At 41.2% G+C, this 25,007-nt stretch overlaps 1 protein-coding gene across 1 annotated transcript; it reads left to right on the top strand.

Annotated features, from left to right (window-relative positions):
- Positions 1-18,769: 18,769 nt before the first annotated feature.
- LOC143768830 (germ cell nuclear acidic protein-like) lies at positions 18,770-22,559 on the top strand. Its single transcript, XM_077257460.1, has 8 exons — positions 18,770-18,897; positions 19,572-19,649; positions 19,787-19,871; positions 19,996-20,041; positions 20,197-20,341; positions 21,481-21,610; positions 21,707-21,914; positions 22,106-22,559. Exons 1-8 carry the CDS (start codon positions 18,835-18,837, stop codon positions 22,191-22,193), a joined length of 843 nt encoding a protein of 280 aa, XP_077113575.1. The 5' UTR covers positions 18,770-18,834; the 3' UTR covers positions 22,194-22,559.
- Positions 22,560-25,007: the final 2,448 nt, after the last annotated feature.

The raw sequence follows: 25,007 nt of genomic DNA, 5'->3' as shown, positions 1-25,007 counted from the left end.
TCTCCAGACTCTGTCACGTCTGTCATGTGCTCAGTGGGAATTTGCTCTCATCCGTGAAGAGCACATGGCGCCAATGTGGAATCTGCCAATCTTGGGGTTTTAGGGCAAATGCCAATCGCCCTGCATGGTGTTGGGCTATAAGCATAAAACCCACTTGTGAAGGTTGGGCCCTCATACAGTCTGTTCCTTACAGTTTTAGCAGACACATGGATGTTAGTGGCCTGCTGTAGATCATTTTGCAGGGCTCTGGCAGGGCTCTGGCAGTGCTCCTCCTGTTCATCCTTGCACAAAGGAGGAAGCAGCGGTCCTGCTGCTGGGTTGTTGCCCTCCTACGGGCCCCTCCATGTCTCCTGGTGAACTGACCTGTTTCCTGGCATTTGTTCTGGACACTGTGGTAACAGACACAGCTACCCTTTTTGCCACAGCTCGCATTGATGTGCCATCCTGGATGAGCTGAACTACCTGAGCCACTTGTGTGGGTTGTGGACACCGCTTCATGCTACTGTATAGTACCTCTAGGGGTGAGACAATGACAAAATGCAAAAATGACCAAAACTACAGCTAAACAGGGTGAGAACAGAGAAATGGTCTATGGTCCCCCACCTTCAGAACCACGCTTTTGTAGGGGTTGTCTTGCTAAATACCTATTATTTCTACCTCTTGCATGGTAAATTTGCACAACAGCAGGAGAAATTGATTCACATTCGGTGTTGCTTCATAACTGGACAGGTTGATTTCACAGAAGTGTGAAGAAGTGACTTGGAGTTACGTTGTGTTGTTTAAGTCTTCCCTTTATTTTTTTGAGCAATATATTTGCCAGCAGCGTGTATTGCTGTGCACAGACCTGACAGCTCTCTTCAGCTGAATGCGTGTCTGAGGACCCACATCCAGATGAAGTTTGCCCTGGCAATGGCGGGCCCTTCACCCGCACGAGCCCGGTCGCAACCTCTTCGAACGCGGTCATTATGCCCATGTTTCTAAGACTGTGTGAAACAAAAAACTTTACAGAAGCTCTGAATTCCATTTGTTATATCCTACAACTCCAATTCAACAAAACTTAGGACTTTGTGTTTTGTTGTGAATAAAAGGTCTAGTATTGATTTCCAAATTATAGCATTCTTATGTTCATATGTACTATCCTGTGTGGGATTTTTTGTGGAGTGTTTCTCCCAGTAGCCTTCTTCTGGAGCCTGATAAAAGGCATGTAAAAAAGAATTTGCATTTTTAAGAGCAGAATCTCAGCGTTTCTGCACTGGAAAAAAAGCATGCGGTGTCAAATCTATAGCAAAAATGAATAAAAAGAAATCAGAGTAGGTTGCTATCCCGTATTTTGCTGCTGTCACCTGCAGAAAAAAAGTAGCAGAGTTAACACAGCATTTTCATATGTGGGAACATAGCCTAAAGGGTTATGTTGTCATGTTTTAGAATGCATGTTTGATTAACACTCCATTTGTCTTCTTCCCATCTTTGGTCCAGAAACATTTAATTACAGTTTACTATTTGTTTTAATATGAATTTCACTAATCGGCTCATTAAACAATACATATTATGTACACAATGAGCGACTTGTATTAAATAGAAACCTTCCTTCCTTCCTACTAGCGCCTGTGTGTTATAGTACTTCCCTGCTGAGCACCACGGGATAGTCCTCACAACTGTCGTGTATGTTTCTGTTCTCTCTCTACGTACCCCAGATGGTTTGGATAGGATGCACCCGTATGACGGGGTAGGCCTGAAGTTATTTTATAGGGACCCTAGAGACGCCCCTCTCCCACAATTGCCTCCGTTGTCTTCATTAGATGATTTAGGTGAGGCAGCCAACCTAAAATTAACTGCCCTGCAGTTGGTTTGAAGTAATGCGTAGAGCCCAATACTTCCTTGGCGTTCCGGCCACCAGCTACGCGCCTCAGTAGGATGTTGCCGATCTCGAGGCACGACTCCTACTGGTTCTATCGCCTTTGTGCTGTGATCTCGTTTCTCACTTCTCCACAATACACTTCGCTTTGTGTCCTTTCTTAAGATGCCGCCGCAATGAAGTGCAGGCGCGGCTCCGTAACGATCGGTCCTTTCGCTAGGCCTCTGTCAGGATCCCACCCCTGACAGGGACCCCCCTGAATCTTTCCAAGTAACGCTCTTCTCTCACTAGATGTTACCTGGGCAAAACCCAGTCAGCTTCTCTCCAACTTCCTATCCAGCCCCCAGTTTTACCAGAGTGTGAGGAGTGGCCTAATACATAGAACCTTTTGCTCCCCCTGGTGGCCGGACTGTGAAGTGTAGTGTGTGACTGTGATACCTGGTCAGGTGAACTCCTTTAGTGCCATCAGACGTACCATCACTCCCCCTTGTTGAAGAGCGACAATACTGCAACGACCAGGACTCTGGGGCGCTGCACAAGCATACCAATTCATATTCTGGATATAACACTTAAGTCCTCAAGAAATTCCAGACAACTTTAGGCCTCACTCAGACATCCAACTTTTGATGTACATGCTCTATCAATGTTTTTCACGAATAGAACACATACCCATTATAGCCTATAGAGTAGTTCTGTGTTTGATCCAAGTTTCAGATCAATCTCTCCCATTAAAATCAAAGGATCAATAAAAAAAAAACAAAAAACAGCACACTGATGTCATCGCTATATTATACGTGTGCAGTTTATAGTTTACTATTAAATTGGTAAGCAAAGCCTTTTTTTGCATAGGAGAAAAACAGATGTCACATTGATAATAATAGCGGATACAGTCCAAACATGGATGCAAACTGGATCCAGTGCACTGATGAAAAATAGTAAAAGAAAAAATGTCTGAAGGCAGGAATTCCACATAATAAGGAAATGCTGGCCTTGAATACAGTTTCTTACATTGAGTGGCACAAAATGACTGTTACCCCCTTAGGGCTACAGAATATATAAAGGTCTGTTTGATAGATCAAAATTGTAATTAAAAAATTAATTTAACTTTTCTGAATGGAATGTGCAGAAATCGAAGTACATGCTGAATAAAAAAAAAAACAACCTAATTGATATTCATATTATCTGCCAGGTGTCAATATGTGAATATACACTTAGTAGCTCAGCTTGCTAATGATTTATACACGATTCCCACCACAACTTTAGCCAGAAACCAAACCCAAGGTGAGGTTAGAGTCAGGGATCTGTTCTCCATCTTATGACTGCTTATCCAAAAACACTCCCAAGACAAATAATTGTGCATGTATGCTGCTCCGTTCCCAGACATTGTAAGGTGAAGCTCTAGAGGTTGAGGAGGTTACACTTATAATCAGGTCCTTATGCATAATGGGCTGTAGGCATATAATAGACCAGTGAAGGTACGGTGGCATCATGGAACGGTGGTCACACATTCACATCACTCTATCCTGTGGATTGGTAATATTCTGTCCTTTAGTTTTCTAAATCAGGTGTGCACAACCTGGCCCGGGGGCCACAGCTCTCCCATAATGCCTCTCCATGTGGTGCCCAATTGTAAGGAGATGGACATACTTGCCCACGTTCCCTCTTGAAGACACAAGTATTGCTATGGTATATAATGTACATTAAGATATGCGCTATTGGTGATAATGTTGTGTTCTGCTCAACAGTAGGGAGATTTAGGTTTAATGTTTGGGACCAGCCCAGAGTGGCAGGCAGAGGTGTAGCTGTGGGTTCAGCTCAGGGGGCGGGGCAAACATCTGAGTGGGCCTCTAATCAGGTAACCGTGCATATACCGTGGGTATAGAGGAACCTCAGTAAATGACTGCACTGTTACTGAAAAGACGAACATTGATATTACCGCCACATGGTGACCATACAGTGGTAGATAACAGACCTGCAGAACATACAAGTAATTACAGTACAGATGGATTTAATCAACAAAGGTATCATTTTAATCAGTATAACTGCACAGACCTGACACTGTCTGTAGATTTAAATGCCCACTTAACATTTAATAATGTCCTCTGGGTCCCCCAATATACAGGTCCGCTATATACAGTATAGTGGACCGACAGCTCCCTTATACAAAGTATGATGTCCCCACCACTCTCCTATAAAAGTATGATGGGCCCATAGCTCCCTTATAAATTATATAATGCCCCACAGCTTCCCTATACACAATATGATGGGCCCAGAGCTCCCATATACACATAACCACCGTCAGTACATGAATACAACATCTAGCTTGGATTTTGTTGTACCTAACAGACCGGACATTCAGCATCTCCCACTCACACACCACCTCCTCACCTTGCTCCCTATCTGTCGGAGTCCCACAAGATTCAGTCCTAGGGCCTCTGCTCTTCTCCATCTATACCTTTGGCCTGGGACAGCTCATAGAGTTCCATGGCTTTCAGTAGCATCTCTATGCCGATGACACACAGATCTACATCTCTGGACCAGATATCACCACCCTACTAACTCCTTCTTCTCCGCTATATTTCTAAAACATAACATGGACAAAACAGAATTCATCATCTTTCCCCCATCTCACTCGACTCCCCAACAAACCTATCCCTTAAAGTAAATGGCTGCTCACTCTCTCCAGTCCCACAAGCCTCGGGGTAATCCTTGACACTGATCTCGCATTCAAACCACATATCCAAGCCCTTTCCACTTTCTTCAACTCAAAAATATTTCCTGGATCCGTACATTCCTAAACCAAGAATCTGCAAAAACTCTAATCCATGCCCTCATCATCTCCCGCATTGACTACTGCAACCTCCTGCTCTGTGGCCTCCCCTCTAACACTCTCACACCCCTCCAATCTATTCTAAACTTTGCTGCCAACTATTCCACCTATCCCCTCACTATTCCCCAGCCTCTCCCCTCTGTCAATCCCTGCACTGGCTCCCCATTACCCAATGACTCCAGTTCAAAACCCTAACCATGACATAGAAAAAGCCATCCACAACCTGTCTCCTCCATAGATCTGTGGCCTCGTCTCCCCGTACTTACCTGCACGCAACCTCCGATCCTCACAAGATCTCCTTCTATGCTCCCCTCTTAACCCTCTTCCCACAATCGCATGCAAGATTTCTCCCGCGCATCCCCCATACTCTGGAACTCTCTACCCCAACACATCAGACTCTCGCCTACCGTGGAAACCTTCAAAAAGAACCTGAAGATCCACCTCTTCCGATAAGCCTACAACCTGCAGTAACCACCGATCACCCAAACCACTGCACAACCAGATCTACCCTCACCTACTGTATCCTCACCCATCCCTTGTAGATTGTGAGCCCTCGTGGGCAGGGTCCTCTCTCCTTATGTACCAGTCGTGACTTGTATTGATTAAGATTATTGTACTTGTTTTTTATTATGTATACCCCTCCTCACATGTAAAGCGCTATGGAATAAATGGTGTTATAATAATAAATAATAATAATACAGCACAAGAACCACAATCAGTTCATGAATGCAGCACCAGAACCACTATTGGTAAATGAATGCAGTGCCAGAACAACCATCAGTAGATGAATAAAGTGCTAAAACCACACTTTTCCTCCTCTGCATACTGCTCACACCAAACTGTGCCTTCACATTAACATCCCTCATATACAATAAAAGTCCCTAGAACCTTCGGCTCTATAAGGCGCTTACCTTTCCCACTTCAGCAGCATGGTGACAGCAGCCACAGTAGGGAACCAGTGGAAGAAAGGTGACCATCTCAGCCGGGTGATCTGTTATGGATTGGTACATTTGTACACAATCAGGACCATGGTCAGTACATGAATCCATTACCAGATCACATTCAGTACATGAATCCAACTTCTCTATACTGTGCCCCTACTTCTCCATACTGTCCCCAAAGCTCTCAGCTCTCCATACTGCCCCCATGCTACCATCTCTATATACTGTTCCCCTACTTCTCCATACAATCCCCTTACACTCTCACTTTTCCATATGGTCCCCACACGCTCCCAATTCTCCATCCTGTACCCCCATTTCTCTAGAGTCCAATCAGAGATGGGCTCAGAAAGGACACCTAGCAGTAGGACCCCGAGTTTATAACTCAGAGGTAAAGGGCCAGGATGGGACAGAGAACGTGAGATGAAGAGAGTGACCAGGGTGAGAGTTCCAAAGCGTCAGTAGCAGAGAAGCTAAGTTCCTTGAGGGGAAAGAAGACATGGAACCGGACATTGGAAACACTAACTGAACTGTAGCACTGTGCTGGGCTGTAGTAAAGGCAGGTGAACCAGTGGAGATAGAGACCAAGTGAGTTAACAGAAAGGAACTGAGATTGTGTGTGAAAATGCTCCTTATTGTGAAGGAAAAGTTCATCAAGTTCACTCACTATCTGCTGTACATAACCCCCACCAAGTCATCATTCATTTAAGAGTTTATTTTTGACCAGTGGTCTCCCTAATTGAACTGCTCAACATCCGGTCCTGGCCAACCCAAGTCATCAGTAACATGCGACCTACAAGGGAGTAGCACCCCCCACACCTCCACAAGTCCACACACCCAGCCAGGACCACCACTTTCATGTAACGTGCCGGGGTGTAAGAGACAAGAACTTCACCCACAGTTTCTGCCCCACGCCATGTTACACAACCATCAGGGCACAGCAGGGTCGAACATAGACAGAAAACGGCCCTTGTGCAAGAACAATATATATTTGCAGTTCAATAGCTCATGATAAGGCATAATTTCACTGGCTTTGGAGGTGGTAGTGGCAACTAAACCATGAAAATCTATAATACAGGGATGATTTTTACAGGAACTAAGTCCCCTAGACTTCTGTACAAGTGGTTTAATTAGTAATTTGAGGATGGTACACTCCCTTAAATGGTCACACCAGACATTTGCATTTGAGCACAAAAAATTCACAACGCAGTAAAGTTCTGTACAAGTTGTACTTTGTGGATAAGGACATGCCAGGTTTTTAAAATCCACAGCATGACCATAATAATAATAAGGTTAAGTTCCCATGATGAGTTTTTGTGGGTTTTTGATGCAGCGTCTAAGGCTATGTGCACACGATGCGGATTTAGTGCGGATCCGCTGCATTTTTTTCCGCGCAGAAATGCTGCAGATCCACAAAGTGATTTACAGTACAATGTAAATCAATCGAAAAAAACAATGCTGTGCTAATGGGGCGGAAATTTCCGCATGAAAAATGCTGCTTATCAAAAGAAGTAGCATGTCACTTCTTTTGTGCGGATCTGCAGCGTTTCTGCGCCCTTCCATTATAGAAATCCGCAGTGGTACAAAACACATGAAATCCGCACAAAATCCGCATCAAATCCGCATAAAAAAAACGTCAAATCTGCACCTGCGTTTTCTGCCAGGAGATGCGGATTTTGTGCAGAAAATTCTGCGCCCCAATCTGCAACGTGTGCACGTAGCCTTAAGGTTCCAACAATGAGGATGGGATTTATAGAAATTTTATGCCCACTGTTTTTTGTTTTTTTTTTACACAGCGTAAGCTGACCTGCGGTGCATGTTTAAACACCTCAACAAGACCATTTTCTCTCATGGGTACCCTGAGTTTTATTTGCAGACTTTTGTAATAGAAATGCATTAGATACGGAAAATCTGCAGGTAAAAACGCAAGTGTCCTTTAGTTTTATTATTCATCAGTAAGGTGAAAAACACTCAAATATAGATTTATATTGACCAGTCCGATCCATGGAGGCAACTTTCAGAAAATCTACCTACCGTAAGTCTTTTAGAACGAATGGCCAATCTTTAGGATAGGGACTGAATAGTAAATTGGTAGGGGTACGACTTTCAGCTGTCAGAAGAGGCCACATTGGGAGCACTGTAGCCTCCTTACATTCAAGTCAATATATACTTGCAAACACCATAGTTTTATTAGCGTTTGAGTAATGTTACTCATTCAATTCATTTTGATAGGGGCGAGTTGCAATACCAGTCACAGCCTATGGTCAATAGTGGCACTATTTCTATAAAAAAATAAATAAATCAGAGCTCTCTTTTCAACCTATAAAGTGAATAATAACCAGTTTGGTGTCTTTTTGTATTGTATTTTGGTTGCTATTTGGCACTTTTTATAATCCAATGAGTTACACCGACCAGAGTCTCCATTCGCTCTTGCCAACTTATCTCAGATCAGATACAGTTATACAGATATACACCCGATACACAAACAGAAAGCTTCATATGGAATATGTCCTTTATATGCAGGTGACACACGATGCACTGAACATATGGGAGATTGCACTTTTATCAATAATTGTAGCATTTATAACAGGCTCGGTACACAAACAGAGCACACGGCAATTTCTTGTTCTGTTAAGTGTCTGCAAAGCATCCATCACAGTCTGTGCAATTTAAGAGGCTCTCAAAAGTAATCTGTTAATACTGTATATACATTTAGGCCCCGATCTATCTTTCTTTTTGCTCTTTTTTATTTCTGGAGTAAAAAATGGTTCTTTTTTTTTATTTTCTTCCTTTTTTAAGTTAACTTTATTCGGTTTTGTTTGTATATTTTTTTTGCAAATTGTCTCTTCAGAGAGGAAGAGGACTAAAACTCTAGTGCCACCTATTGGAAGTAGCAATCCTAACAGTCAATGTCGACCCTTTAACGAGCCTTGTCACATGACTTAGGATAAAAGCCAAACCAGAATCTCAATTTTCAGACACTGTGTTTCGGGGTACTGCCCCACGTCAGAGCAAACTAGTGCTACTTCCAATAGGTGGCACTAGATTTCTAGCCCTCCTCCTCTCTGAAGAGACAATTTGTATATTTCCTAGAGGAGCATTGCGGCTTTAAGTCTCCTCACCTCGACATGCTTAACATGTCACTCTCCGCAAGGAGAAACGATACTTCTTATATATATATATATTTTTTAATGCAGACGTGGTCCTTTATGTTTGACCCTAATTCTTTATTTGAAACTTTTCTAATTGTGACGAAATGTTTGCACAATTGTTCTCCAATCCCCTAGTGAATTACAAAATCCCTCTAATTTTATTTTTGTGTATTTGAAAACTGACATGCCACATTTTACAGGATTGTGCAACTTTTTTTTTTTACAGGAAAGAGTAAAAAAGGTAAAGAACAAAAAATAGGAGCATCTTTGATTTTAAGAAAAATTAAACAACGCAGGCCGGTGTGATCAAGGCGGCCTACAGACCTGGATCAGTTACTCCAGTTTTGTCAGGAGGAGTGGGCCCAAATTCCGACCAATCATTGTGAGAAGCTTGTGGAAGGAGATCCCAAACATTTGACCCAAGTCATTCAGTTTAAGGGCAATGGTACCACATATTAATGAAATGTATATACATTTTTGAATTTGCAGTAATAAAAATGCCTCAAAACATTCCCTTTCTCTCATTATTCTGGCATTTGGCAAATATTAATAATTATGGTAATCCTAATTGTCATAAAACGGGAAAGGTTTATTCTGACTTTGTGTCAGATATTGAGAAAAACATGTGTATATGTATTTTTATATATTGTATGTTCTGGTTTCAACTGCAACTACCTGTGGAGTATTGGCTTCTACTCCAGTAAGGACTCAGTACTAAGTCAGGGTCGGTCACCTGCTGTCACAACATTACATAACGTTGTTTTACAGAGTGTGTGCTCTGGGTTATAGAGTTTGGTAATAACATCTTTAAATATCAATGTATATTTCCTCCCAGTTTATCCTCTGTGCAGGATTCAATGGTGAAGACTGTAATGGTAACAAATACATAATATAAATGTTTTTACTTAAAGTAATGCTATAGTTGTAATAAAAAAAAACTTTAAAAAATTCCTTTAAACATTCTATCTAAATAGTTCCAAAATTCTGAGCTGATTCATTTCACAATTTATTTTTTATAGCAGTTGAAGCTGCAAATGTTCAGCATAATCGAAGATTTAAATTCTTGCTACCGACGGTCAACACTAGGGGGTGTTAATGAGCTCACTGCGGTAAACGTTCTAATATTATTGTTTGCGCTGAGCTCACAAGCTCCCTCTATTGGTAACTGCAAGCAGCCAACATTTTATAACGCAACTCTATGCACAACATGGGATTAACAGCTCTGTTAGAGAAAAAAGGAGCTCTATGAAAACCCGTAAATGGCACAGAGGTTCCCATCCATTCACTATGACGAAGAAGGTCCTCCAGCAGCAAATATCCACTATATAAATTGATGATCCAGTTGGAATAAAAGAAAAAAAAAATTGCCTTTTATTGTCTCAACATAAGAAATATAAAAACTGGCAACCTAAGAGGATGTCATGCATAGAATAGGTTTCTATACATTCTATCCTCTTAAGTGGCCAGTTTTTATATTTCTTATGTTGAGACAATAAAATGCAATTTTTTATGCCAACCGGATCATCAATTTATATAGTGGATATTTGCCGCTTGTGACTTATTTCATCTTTGATTTCTTTCCACGTCCTGGACTGGGAGGACTCCGTGTGGCTTCACCTGACACAGCAAGGTGCTTCTTAATGTGGTGAGCTGACTTCCATTCCCTTTCCGGTCTTTGTATCCATTCTCTATGGGACTGGGAAGTACTGTGCTCAACAACAGGGGGAACTGAGCAGAGGGTAGACCATCGCTCCATTCAGACAGGGCTCTAAAGAGCCCAGTTCTCAGAGTCATTGGTGATCCCAGCAGATGGACACCAGCTGCCAGCATTCATGGGAACCTAATACCTCATTCATTTGCCTTCTTGCTGTTGCTACTTGAATAGTGAGGAATGTGAATATATCAAGAAGATTGCTTTCTTACATGATTTGAAACCCATAAATTTCTCTCCAGCATGTTATGTGCTGAAGGGGCTAACCAGAATTGATAAGGGATTGGGTTTTTGGTGAGTAGGTGAGAGATGGGCGGGACACCTACTCACCATATCTCCACCTCAAGAGTGTGACTGGGGAGTTAAATGTCTCCAGACTGTAGCTCTAGGGGGTGCTGAGGACTACGAGTGTTCCCTGCGAGTGAATCTCGCAGGAAAAAAAGGACTTTATTGGATTTTATCTTTGTTTTGCCATTAGGCCAGAAAGGCCATGATTACTTTGTTCAACCTTTGTTCAACTGCTCAAAAAATAAAGGGAACACTTAAACGACAGAATATAACTCCAAGTAAATCAAACTTCTGTGAAATCAAACTGTCCAACAGTGATTGACAATCAATTTCACATGCTGTTGTGCAAATGGAATAGACAACAGATGAAAATTATTGGCAACTATCAAGACAACCCCTATGAAGATGCTTTCTGGCTGTTGTTTTGGTCACTTTTGAATGTTGGTTGTGCTTTCACACTCATGGTAGCATAAGATGGACTCTACAACCCACACAAGTGGCTCAGGTAGTGCAGCTCATCCAGGATGGCACATCAATGCGAGCTGTGACAAGAAGGTTTGCTGTCAGCGTAGTGTCCAGAGGCTGGAGGTGCTACCAGGAGACAGGCCACTACACCAGGAAACATGGAGGGGGCCGTAGGAGAGCAACAACCCAGCAGCAAGACCGCTACCTTAGCCTTTATGCAAGGAGGAACAGGAGGAGCACTGCCAGAGCCCTGCAAAATGACCTCCAGCAGGCCACAAATGTGCATGTGTCTGCACAAACGGTTAGAAACTGACTCCATGAGGATGGTCGGAGTGCCCGACATCCACAGATGGGGGTTGTGCTCACAGCTCAACACGGTGCAGGACGCTTGGCTTTTGCCACAGAACACTAGGATTTGCAAATTTGCCACTGGCACCCTGTGCTTTTCACAGATGAAAGCAGGTTCACACTGAGCTCATGTGACAGACGTGACAGATTCTCGAGATGCCGTGGAGAGCGATCTGCTGCCTGCAACATCCTTCAGCATGACCGGTTTGGCAGTGGGTCAGTAATGGTGTGGGGTAGCATTTCTTTGGAGGGCCGCACAGCCCTCCATGTGCTCGCCAGAGGTAGCCTGACTGCCATTAGGTACTGAGATGAGATCCTCAGACCCCTTGTGAGAAAACATGTTGGTGCGGTTGGCCCTGGGTTCCTCCTAATGCAGGACAATGCCAGACCTCATGTGGCTGGAGTGTGTTAGCAGTTCCTGCAAGAAGAAGGCATTGAAGCTATGGACTGGTCCGCCCATTCTCCAGACCTGAATCCGATTGAACACACCTGGGACATCATGTCTCGCACCATCCACCACCAACGTCACATTGCACCACAGACTGCCCAGGAGTTGGCGGATGCTTTAGTCCAGGTCAGGGAGATTTCTCAGGAGACCATCCACCACCTCATCAGGAGCATGCCAAGGCATTGTATAGAGGTCATACAGGCACGTGGAGGCCACACACTACTGAGCATCCTTTCCTTGTTTTGAGGCATATCCACTGAAGCTGGACCAGCCTGTAATTTGATTTTCCACTTTACTTAAAGCTCATCAAGAGAATGCCAAGAGTGTGCAAAGCAGTCATCAAAGCAAAAGGTGGCTACTTTGAAGAACCTAGAATATAAGATATAATTTCAGTTGTTTCACACTTTTTTGTTAAGTATATAATTCCACATGTGTTAATTCATAGTTTTGATGCCTTCAGTGTGAATGTACAATTTTCATAGTCATGAAAATACAGAAAAATCTTTAAATGAGAAGGTGTGTCCAAACTTTTGGTCTGTACTGTATATACTGTATATATATATCTATATACAGTTAGGTCCATATATATTTGGACAGAGACAACATTTTTCTCATTTTGGTTATAGACATTACCACAATTTAATTTTAAACAAAACAATTCAGATGCAGTTGAAGTTCAGACTTTCAGCTTTCATTTGAGGGTATCCATATTAAAATTGGATGAAGAGTTTAGGAGTTTCAGCTCCTTAACCTGTGCCACCCTGTTTTTTAAAGGGACCAAAAGTAATTGGACAATTGACTCCAAGGCTATTTCATGGACAGGTGTGGGCAATCCCTTCATTATGTCATTCTCAACTAAGCAGATAAAAGGCCTGGAGTTGATTTGAGGTGTGGTGCTTGCATTTGGAAAGTTTTCCTATGAAGTAAACATGCGGTCAAAAGTGCTCTCCATGAAGGTGAAACAAGCCATTCTTAAGCTGTGAAAACAGAGAAAAAACCCATCCGAGAAATTGCTACAATATTAGGAGTGGCAAAATGTACAGTTTGGTACATCCTGAGAAGGAAAGAAAGCACTGGTGATCTCATCAATGCAAAAAGACCTGGGCGCCCACGGAAGACAACAGTGGTGGGTGATCGCAGAATAATCTCCATGGTGAAGAGAAACCCCTTCACAACAGCCAACCAAGTGACCAACACTCTCCCGGAGGTCGGCGTATCAATATCCAAATCTATCATAAAGAGAAGACTGCATGAAAGTAAATACAGAGGGTTCACTGCACGGTGCAAGCCACTCATAAGTGTCAAGAATAAAAAGGCTAGACTGGACTTTGCTAAAAAACATCTAAAAAAGCCAGCACAGTTCAGGAAGAACATTCTTTGGACAGATGAAACCAAGATGAACCTCTACCAGAATGATGGAAAGAGAAAAGTATGGCGAAGGCTTGGTACAGCTCATGATCCAAAGCATACCACATCATCTGTAAAACACGGCGGAGGCAGTGTGATGGCTTGGGCATGCATGGCTGCCAGTGGCACTGGGTCACTAGTGTTTATTGATGATGTGACACAGGACAGAAGCAGCCGAATGAATCCTGAGGTATTCAGAGCCATACTGGGCACTCAGATTCAGCCAAATGCAGCAAAACTGATTGGTCGTCGTTTCATACTACAGATGGACAATGACCCAAAACATGAAGCCAAAGCAACCCAGGAATCTATTAAAGCAAAGAAGTGGAATATTCTTGAATGGCCAAGTCAGTCACCTGATCTCAACCCAATTGAGCATGCATTTCACTTGTTAAAGACTAAACTTCAGACAGAAAGGCCCATAAACAAACAGCAACTGAAAACCACCGCAGTGAAGGCCTGGCAGAGCATCAAAAAGGAGGAAACACAGCGTCTGGTGATGTCCATGAGTTCAAGACTTCAGGCAGTCATTGCCAACAAAGGGTTTTCAACCAAGTACTAGAAATGAACATTTTATTTAAAATTATTGAATCTGTCCAATTACTTTTGGTCCCTTTAAAAACAGGGTGGCACATGTTAAGGAGCTGAAACTCCTAAACCCTTCATCCAATTTTAATGTGGATACCCTCAAATGAAAGCTGAAAGTCTGAACTTCAACTGCATCTGAATTGTTTTGTTTAAAATTCATTGTGGTAATGTCTATAACCAAAATGAGAAAAATGTTGTCTCTGTCCAAATATATATGGACCTAACTGTATATATAATTGTCTAAGGTCCACTTCCATCTGTCTGTTTGTCTGTCTGTCACGGAAATCCTGCATCGCTGATCGGCCGTCTGGGCGCGATCAATCAGCGACAGGCACAGTTCGTCCGCGAATCGGCCTTCCAGTGAGTGCCCCCTCCATACTTCCCACCAGTCAGCGCCCACATAGCGTTTTAGCAGTCCATTAAACGGACTGCATTACACCGCGGCATAATGCGGTGTAACGCAGTCTGTTAACGCTGCCATTAACCCTGTAAGTGTGACCAACTTTTTACTATTGATGCTGCCTATGCAGCAACAATAGTAAAAACATATAATGTTAAAAATAATTAAAAAAAAAATCATTAGATTTTCACCTTCCGGCGTCTGCGGAAGCCTTTCCTGCTCCTCGCGACGCTCCGGTCCCAAGAATGCATTGAGGCAATGACCCCAGATGACGTAGCGGTCTCGCGAGACCGCTACACACTACATGATCACAGGTTATTGCCGCAAGGCATTACTGGGAATGGAGCGTTGCGAGGAGCATCGATAAAGGCTTCGGCTGGATCTGGGGGCCGCCGGAAGGTGAGTATATAACATTTTTTTTTTTTTTTTTAACAGGGATATGGTGCCCACATTGCTATATACTATGTGGGCTGTTATATACTACGTGGGCTGTGTTATATACTGCGTGGGCTGTTATATACTACGTTGCTGTGCTATATACTACGTGGGCTGTACTATATACTATGTGGCTGTGCAATATACTATGCAGCTGTGCTATATACTACGTGGCTGTGTTATATACTACGTGGGCTGTGTTATATACTACGTGGGCTGTGTTATATACTATGTGGCTGTGCTATATACTACGTGGTTGTGCTATATACTACGTGGGCTGTGTTATATGCTCACTAATTGGTCACGCCCGGCTGGCCGAATCCTGTGTATTCATTGCATTATTCTGAAATCTTCACAAATAAACTACATACATATTCTAGAATACCCGATGCGTTAGAATCGGGCCACCATCTAGTATATATATATATATATATATATATATATATATATATATATATGTATATGTATATATATATATATATATATATATATATATATATATATATATATATACATATATATATAGTGGGCCATGTATATGGATGCACCTAAATAAAATGGGAATGGATGGTGATACCAACTTCCTGTTTGTGGCACATTAGTATATGGAAGGGGAAAACTTTTCAAGATGGGTGGTGACCATGCCGGCCATTTTGAAGTCGGCCATTTTGGATCCAACTTTAATTTTTCCAATGAAAAGAGGGTGTTGTGACACCTCAAACTTATTGAGAATTTCACAAGAAAAACAATGGTGTGCTTGATTTTAACATAACTTGATTCTTTCATGAGTTATTTACAAGTTTCTCTTTGCTTACAGCCTTTGACATATCGCAGAGGTTAACACGTGAGGAGCGGATAGAAATTGTGTTGATGTCTGGGGAACGCAGTACCCAGGTCATTGCAAATTTCAATGCAAAGCACCCTACGCAAGAAAACTGTCACCATTCCCATGTTATTTAGGTGTATCCATATAAATGGGCCACCCAAAAAAGTTTGCCTCATCACTGAACATAATGTTCTGTTTAAACTGAGGGTCCTGTTCCAATTTCTGTTTTGCCCATTCAGCAAATTCATTGCGCCAATCTGGCATAATTCGAACATCCCTTTGGCGGATATTAGCTACTCACAAATGGCTCCCTTACAAAATCCAGCTGCTGCAGCATCTCAACGAGGATGACCCAGATCAGCGTGCTGAATTTGCAGAATGAGCAAAACAAAAATGCCGCTATTACAGATTGACAGATGGATTTAATAGGATAACAGAAGCTGAAGACCCCCATGCCTGTCCTTATCATCCTCCTGTGAACGCCCAATTTTAGCTATATATAGCAGGGCTGATGCGCTGCTACGCACAGCACAAGTGATCAAATGATCGCAGCTTTAAGTCTCCTAAGGGGACTACTACATACAGTAGAAAGTGGAGGGAAAAAATATTTACATATGAAAAAAAAAAAACGTTAAATCACCCCCGTTTTTCCCCCATTAAAAATAAAACAAACAAAAAAACACATTTTTTGTTTCGATGCTTTCGTAAAAGTCTGATCTATCAAAATATAAAATAAATTTATCCGATTAATAATGGTGCTATAAAAAAAAATTAAAAAAAAAATGCCAGAATTACATTTTTTTTGGCAGCTGCAACATTGCAATAAAATGATTATTTTTCTAGTCTCCGGATCTTAAGGGTGACTAAAATGGATTGTGGAAAATATTTATGCAAAGTGAAAAATATTATGCGTGACCAGGACTTCTATTTCACTCACAATGCAAAATCTCGGGGTAAGTGAACTTCAATCAGTGGATAAAGATGAATGCTTATTCCATACATTCAAAACATTTTACTGCTGTAAAATCTGTACAACTCCTTCATCTAGCTGGTTTTCCTGCTGTATAGATTCTAAAGCACACTGTCCTTTGACTCTATTGGCGTTTTTTCCTCTCAATTTCTTTTCTATCAGTGTTAGTAATAGGAGCAGAGATTAAGAGGGAAACTGAATTCGGGTTGAAGTATCTTTAGAGATGTCAGATCACAAAACCTGTAGATATGGAGAAAGGCACATGCAAGGCAATTTGAAAGGTGATACGTGAAAGATCACCTAGGTTGTGCATGAGTGTAGACAAAAAGCAGAGCATCCATGATTTCCTCTGCAAGGAGAGGGATGGGAAAATCACTAATGCAACAGAATCCGTGTCCGTCACCACACAGTAAACCCTGATACCTCATGTATGCTACATCGCTGACTGCTGCTCTGCCATCAGCAAATTTCTACTGTGGCTAAATTGATGCCACTTTTCTTCTTCATGTGTGTTATCTGATTTTGTCAGGGCTCCCAGCATAGCAGGCCTACACCTGTCACTCATCCACCAGCTACTGATCAATGTTTCAGCTAGAAATGCTGGTCCAGGCCCTGTCCCATGCATCCATGCTGCACAATTATGCTATTTGTACTCTGGGTCAATTGATGCCACTTTTCCTGGTGTCTGCCCCTAATTTGAGCTGTTTTGGGAGCTGTTTGGCCCCTCTGAAGGTGTTGGCTATGCGTTTGGTTTTGCCTCCCATTGAATTCAATGGGGTTCAGATATGTTTGCCAAATTGTGTGACTAACTGTTCGATGAACATCGGGCCATTCGCCGAATCTGAACCGAACCTTGAAAAGTTCACTCATCTCTAATCCTGACGGTGGAATACTTCCTTACTTCTGTGACAAATTTTTAGGGGCTTCATAGCAAAAGATGTGAATACATATGCACATGATAAATTCTTTATGACTGGACCCAAGTATCTTTTTTTGCAGGTGAAATACGCTTCAAAGACAATCATCATCTCGTCTCCGGAGGAAGGTCTTGATTTTCTAAACCAACTTGAAATATCTACTCCTACACTTCAACATGTTTTTTTTCCCACATGATGGACTTTTTTCTTCACTAATTTTTTCAATCAGTTAATTACTTAACCTGGATTACAAAATATTTTCTCCAAATTTTTAGGAGAAATTTTCTTTCCTCTCCCTGGCTTACATCTCATTGCCGTATTTACAACATTGGATATATATATACTACTTCTATGGTCAAGAAGAAAGCGACAAGAGGCATTCTATTATAGCTTTCAGTATAATGTTACTATAATGGCCCAAATCCACTCTGTATATTTTACATTTTAAACCAAATTTTCCCTCTGCCAAGTTCTAGGGTTACTTTTATGGTACTCCCAGACTCTGACAAGTATTCATACATTTTAGGCAATATTTTTTTATTTTTTTTCCCATCTATGTGTGTATATTGTTAGTAATAATTGACCAAGCTACTTTTATTATTACTATTGTTGTTTTTCTGCCTATACACATACTTGACTTGTACCATTGCTTGTATGCTTATTTTTTCTTTCTGACTTTATTTTACCAGGAATTGTTATTTTCAGCAACATTTAGTCATGTCTTATAACTGTAACTAGTATGTTTACTTGTCTTTTCCCTTTCTTTAATAGGGTTTGTCATTTTAACTTTCCAGTTTTCTTTTTCCTTTTTTTTCCCCTTCCCACACTTTCCCTTCCCCCCCCCTTATACCTGTTTTTCTCCCCCTCTTCCTCTTTTCTTCCACTTGCCCCTTTTTTCCTTTTCCCTTTTAAAAATGTAATAAATACATTTGAAATAGAAAACCAAGCGAGTGAATACTTTTGCAAGCCACTGTGTGTGTGTTTATATATATATATATATATATATATATATATATATATATATATATATATATACAGTATATATATATATATATATATATATATTTATATATTCTAGCAATTATCACATCTAGCACTATTACATCACGGTATCAGAGTTCCATAGAGTGACGATGTCACACAGGTGATGATGACATAACAGAAAGGCGTGATAAAAGGCTCGCTTGCGAACATTCTAACTGAGGGTTTTAGAGTTTGTGGAGATTGTGTTTTGTTTTGCATTTCTGTTGAACAAAATGCCTAAAAATAAGCGATTTATTAAGGAATATGATCCAGAGAACAGCGGCAGCAGTGACCAGGTGAGAGATGACTTCTGTATTCATCTTTTGTAGAGGGATTTAAGTCCCTTTTCGGTTTATTTTTTACTTGCGGTATTTGATAATTTAATTTTGTTTGCCACATTCATCAACATGGTGCACTCACTTCATCAATTTTAACCAAAGTAAAAAAAATTGTGTTTTGCCAGTCTTTAACTATTTTTTCGACTTTTGAGCACAGAAATGTCAAATGTCGCAAAAATTAAACTGAGAGCTTAAAAACTATGACACTATGAATCACTCCAGGGTAAGACTTGAAAACATTCGGGACAAATCTGGCATCTTTTTGAAAATTTGCAAGTAATGAACCAGGCAAAAATAGCTAGAAACCCCAAATTCCTACACCAGTAGTAAGCAAAAAAAAAACAAATGGGTTAACTCATATAAAATAGTCTTCAAATATGGTGAATTTGATGGCAAAAAATAAAAGCACAAAACACCAAAAAACATACGCATATATAGGAATGGATCAGGCCCTATGTGTTAAGCACTAGATTTGTAAGTCTCCTCTGCTGTACCCCAGGACCAGACTTCATACCCTACACAATATTATATATAATTTAAAATTGATTCTCGATAATAAGACGATATCTTGGTTTAAAATTTCTAAAAATTGGAATAAAAAATTATTTTATTTTTATTTTTTTTCTTCCCAGTCACCGATCAATGGAAAACGCCGCAGAATTTCTGCATCCGACATACAGGACGGCAGCAGTGATGAGAACGTCCATCAGGTGAGAGCTCGTTTCTCTCCACCACAATCTGTGGCTTTGGGTTTCAAGAAGAAATGGATGCCGCATTCTGAGAATATACCGCTATATCGCTGCTTCTTAAATCTCAATGTTTAGGTCTTTGTGTTTCTTTATTTCAGTCTCATCCACTTATTCCGAGGTCTCCGAGGAGCCTTGGAAATGAAGATGGCAGTTCTGGTCTCCACCTGATTAATATGGAGTCAGGTATGCAATAAAGCGTCTGGAAGGATCATAAACTCCTTCCTGTAAAATAAGAAATTAGAATTTTTATTGTTTAGGAAAACTGAACGACGCAGAAGTAAATGATGACATTTGTTCTTTTCTTTAGAGCCCGATTCTTCCCGATCCAACTTTGTACAGGAGGAGACAGCGAGGTAATGTATTCCTATATATCCGTATTATCCGAGTCATTTTCATGTTATCTGGTCACTATGTGGCGCTGTTATTGGCATATTCTCAGATAAGGCGTCAGCCGTGTGTTTGTGGGTCGTGTACGACCATAATATATATCTTTGATGTTTCTAACCAGGAGACAGGAGCGTCCCATCAATAACTGTTTCCTGAAAGATCTGTCTTCTCCCACATCGAAATACGTCACCAACTTCTATAAGTACAAAGAGAAGTTGACACGACGTTTGTACAAGTTTTTTAATCGGACCGTCTTTGAGAACCAGGTATTTAGTTACAACCCACACCCCGAATAGGGTGACACGGGGATGAAGGGTTAGAGCTAGGGTTATTGTATCCAGTGTATATATCTCTATATTCTGTAGGTATAGGGTGACACGGGGATGAAGGGTTAGACCTAGGGTTACTGTATCCAGTGTAATTATCTCTATATTCTGTAGGTATAGGGTGACACAGGGATGAAGGGTTAGACCTAGGGTTACTGTATCCACGGTGAATATAGTATATACCTCTATATTCTGTAGGCATGTGGTGATATGGGGTATAGTGACCGGAGGATTAGAGCTAGGGTTAGAGTATCCAGTGTATATAGTACATACCTCTATATACTGTAGGTATGGGGTGATATGGAGGATAGTGACTGGAGGGTTAGAGCTTGGATTAGTATATTTAGTGTATATAGTATGTACCTCTATATTCTGCAGGTATAGGGTGAAACGGGGATGAAGGGTTAGAGCTAGGGTTAGAGTATCCAGTGTATATAGTACATACCTCTATATACTGTAGGTATGGGGTGATATGGAGGATAGTGACTGGAGGGTTAGAGCTTGGATTAGTATATTTAGTGTATATAGTATGTACCTCTATATTCTGCAGGTATAGGGTGACACAGGGATGAAGGGTTAGAGTATCCAGTGTATATAGTATTATAGTATGTACCCCTATATTCTGCAAGTATAGGGTAACACGGGGATGAAGGGTTAGAGCTAGGGTTAGAGTATCCAGTGTATAAAGTATATACCTCCATATTCTGTAGGTATGGGGTGATATGGAGGATAGCGATGGAGGGTTAGAGCTAGGGTTAGAGTATCCAGTGTATATAGTATTATAGTATGTACCTCTATATTCTGCAAGTATAGGGTAACATGGGGATGAAGGGTTAAAGTATCCAGTGTATATAATATTATAGTATGTACCCCTATATTCTGCAAGTATAGGGTAACACGGGGATGAAGGGTTAGAGCTAGGGTTAGAGTATCCAGTGTATAAAGTATATACCTCCATATTCTGTAGGTATGGGGTGATATGTAGGCTAGTGACTGGAGGGTTAGAGCTAGGGTTAGTGTATCCAGTGTATATAGTATATACCTCTATATTCTGTATTTTCTCCTTCTTTCCTCTGAAGCTTCCTGCAGATTTGGACATCAGTTGGAATAAAAGGCTGCGTAAAATTACCGGGCGCACCGGCTTCGTGCTGAATAATGGGCAGCGCTCCGCCATCATCCAGTTATCGGATAAAATCTGCGATTCTGCAGGTAGGCTTCACATCGGGCACAATTTATGGATTTGCTGGGTGATATCTTCCGTATGTCTTTACTCATGATTGTAATTAAATGCTGCTTTGTCCACAGATCGACTCAGAGACACAATTATACACGAGATGTGTCATGCTGCCTGCTGGCTCATTGATGGCAATGGAGACTTTGGCCATCACCAGCTATGGGAGCAATATTGTGAGAAGGCGGCACAGATCCACCCTGACCTCCCGCCCATTTTGGTATTCAACACTTGGGAGTTCCACTACCCGGTGCTATACCAATGCTCAGGGTGCCAGGGCAGGTAAGATAAGACTCATATTAACCATGGACATTACCTGATACCGGATGGGGGGATATTTCTGTATTTTTTATGTTAATGTTTTAGTTACTTTACCATTCTGCAGTTAGACATGGAGAGGCTCCGTCATTGATTTTGGATGTTTTTGTAACTTTCAGATCTGTCTTTTATATAAGATTTTTCTCTCTCCATAGAATTGGACGTTGGACGAATTCTCTAAACACTGAGAAGAACGTGTGCAGCCGCTGTTACAACAAATTTTTTCTTGTAACCCCAACCTGAGGGGATCTATCAGTCATAAGATCGGCCCCGACAAGATGGCAGTACATGGACAACGTCATCCTGAAGACTGATGGAAAGTCAAATCTCAGGCTTCCACCATAACATCATCTTTTCACCATCTCACGGGCAGCACGGTGGCTCAGTGGTTAGCACTGGAGTCTGCAGCACCCGGGTCGTGGAAGCAAATCCGACCACGGACTTCTGCATGGAGTTTGTATGTTCTCCCCGTGTCTGCGTGGGTTTCCTCCGGGTTCTCCGGTTTCCTCCCACACACCAAAGACATACTGATAGGTAAATTGGGACTTTCTTCCAAATTGTCCGTAAAATAAATTATCCCAGTAAAGCACCGCAAAACATGTTGGTGCTGTGTCATTAACTGGGAACAAATCCTTATAAAAAAAATGTATTTTTGTTATGTTTATTGGTGTCAGTTATACAGTGTGCAGATCTTTTTAGAGAAACTAAAGTTGCTCTTCGAATCGTGGGCTAAACTAGAAAAGTCAAAGAAGTTCTTTAGCCGCTAACGTGTACGTTATAAGTTATAACATATTATTTAGAGAACAAACTGATGGTGATATGTCTGAAAATAGGAAATTAGAACTTCCGATCAGTCAATCACTATTGCCCAGGTCCAGACAAGCCCATTCCCTTCCCTCTGCCCAGTCATTGACTTCTCCTGCCCAGAGTAATTTTGGCTCACAGGCAGATAAGGCAAATTGTGTCTACCCTTCATATCAATTCCTACTCACCCTTATTTTGGCATTAAGGAGATTCTAAAAAGAGATCTGACAAGGGAAGAGTAGATGCAGATCACATACAGGTACATGCCCCAGAACAAACCACCTGATTCCTGTCACTACATGTTCCATGACTCACAATGGGAAAATGTCCACGTTTGGCGTGCGGCCACGTCTCCACAGATGTACAGTCATATGAAAAAGTTTGGGCACCCCTATTAATCTTAAGCTTAATGTTTTATAAAAATTGATTTTTTTGCAACAGCTATTTCAGTTTCGTATATCTAATAACTGTTGGACACAGTAATGTTTCTGCCTTGAAATGAGGTTTATTGTACTAACAGAAAATGTGCAATCTGCATCCAAACAAAATTTGACAGGTGCATAAGTATGGGCACCCTTATCATTTTCTTGTTTTAAATACTCCTACCTACTTTTTACTGACTTACTAAAGCACTTTTTTTGGTTTTGTATCCTCATTGAGCTTTGAACTTCATAGCTAGGTGTATGCAATCATGAGAAAAGCTACTTAAAGTTGCCACTTGCAAGTTGTTCTCCTGTTTGAATCTCCTCTGAAGAGTGGCATCATGGGCTCCTCAAAACAACTGTCAAATGATCTGAAAACAAAGATTATTCAACATAGTTGTTCAGCGGAAGGATACAAAAAGCTGTCTCAGAGGTTTAACCTGTCAATTTCCACTGTGAGGAACATAGTAAGGAAATGGAAGAACACAGGTACAGTTCTTGTCAAAGCCAGAAGTGGCAGGCCAAGAAAAACATCAGAAAGACAGAGAAGAAGAATGGTGAGATCAGTCAAGGACAATCCTCAGACCACCTCCAGAGAGCTGCAGCATCAACTTGCTGCAGATGGTGTCACTGTGCATCGGTCAACTATACAACGCACTTTGCACAAGGAGAAGCTGTATGGGAGAGTGATGCGAAAGAAGCCGTTTCTGCAAGCACGCCACAAACAGAGTCGGCTGAGGTATGCAAAAGCACATTTGGAGAAGCCAATTTCTTTTTGGAAGAAGGTCCTGTTGACTCATGAAACCAAGATTGAGTTGTTTGGTAATACAAAAAGGAGTTATGCATGGTGGCAAAAAAACACAGTGCGGTGTATAGTTGACCGATGCACAGTGACACCATCTGCAGCAAGTTGATGCTGCAGCTCTCTGGAGATGGTCTGAGGATTGTCCTTGACTGATCTCACCATTCTTCTTCAATGCCTTTCTGATTATTTTCTTGGCCTGCCACTTCTGGCCTTGACAAGAACTGTACCTGTGTTCTTCCATTTCCTTACTATGTTCCTCACAGTGGAAATTGACAGGTTAAATCTCTGAGACAGCTTTTTGTATCCTTCCCCTGAACAACTATGTTGAATAATCTTTGTTTTCAGATCATTTGACAGTTGTTTTGAGGAGCCCATGATGCCACTCTTCAGAGGAGATTCAAACAGGAGAACAACTTGCAAGTGGCAACTTTAAGTAGCTTTTCTCATGATTGCATACACCTAGCTATGAAGTTCAAAACTCAATGAGGTTACAAAACCAAAAAAAGTGCTTTAGTAAGTCAGTAAAAAGTAGGTAGGAGTATTTAAAACAAGAAAATGATAAGGGTGCCCATACTTATGCACCTGTCAAATTTTGTTTGAATGCAGATTGCACATTTTCTGTTAGTACAATAAACCTCATTTCAAGGCAGAAACATTACTGTGTCCAACAGTTATTAGATATATGAAACTGAAATAGCTGTTGCAAAAAAAACAATTTTTATAAAACATTAAGCTTAAGATTAATAGGGGTGCCCAAACTTTTTCATATGACTGTATATGAAGAATGCAGTGGACAGAAATAGGGAGAAGAAGGTTAAAGAAGTTGTCCACTACTATAACTTTTTTTTTTCATAAATCTTGCTATTATGTGCCACTGAAAACATCCACTGTGTTTATTTTAGCAATATTACCTTTTATCATGCTGTAGCAGCACATCTTTAGTGCTGGATCCAGCTCTCATGGGGTTAATCGACAACTTCCTTTCTCCTGACTTATTGTGCTCTAATACTACAAGTTCCATGATGC

This window comes from Ranitomeya variabilis, chromosome 4, assembly GCF_051348905.1.
Source record: "Ranitomeya variabilis isolate aRanVar5 chromosome 4, aRanVar5.hap1, whole genome shotgun sequence".
Classification (NCBI taxonomy): Eukaryota; Metazoa; Chordata; class Amphibia; order Anura; family Dendrobatidae; genus Ranitomeya; species Ranitomeya variabilis.
This window is presented reverse-complemented; position numbering and strand designations above follow the sequence as displayed.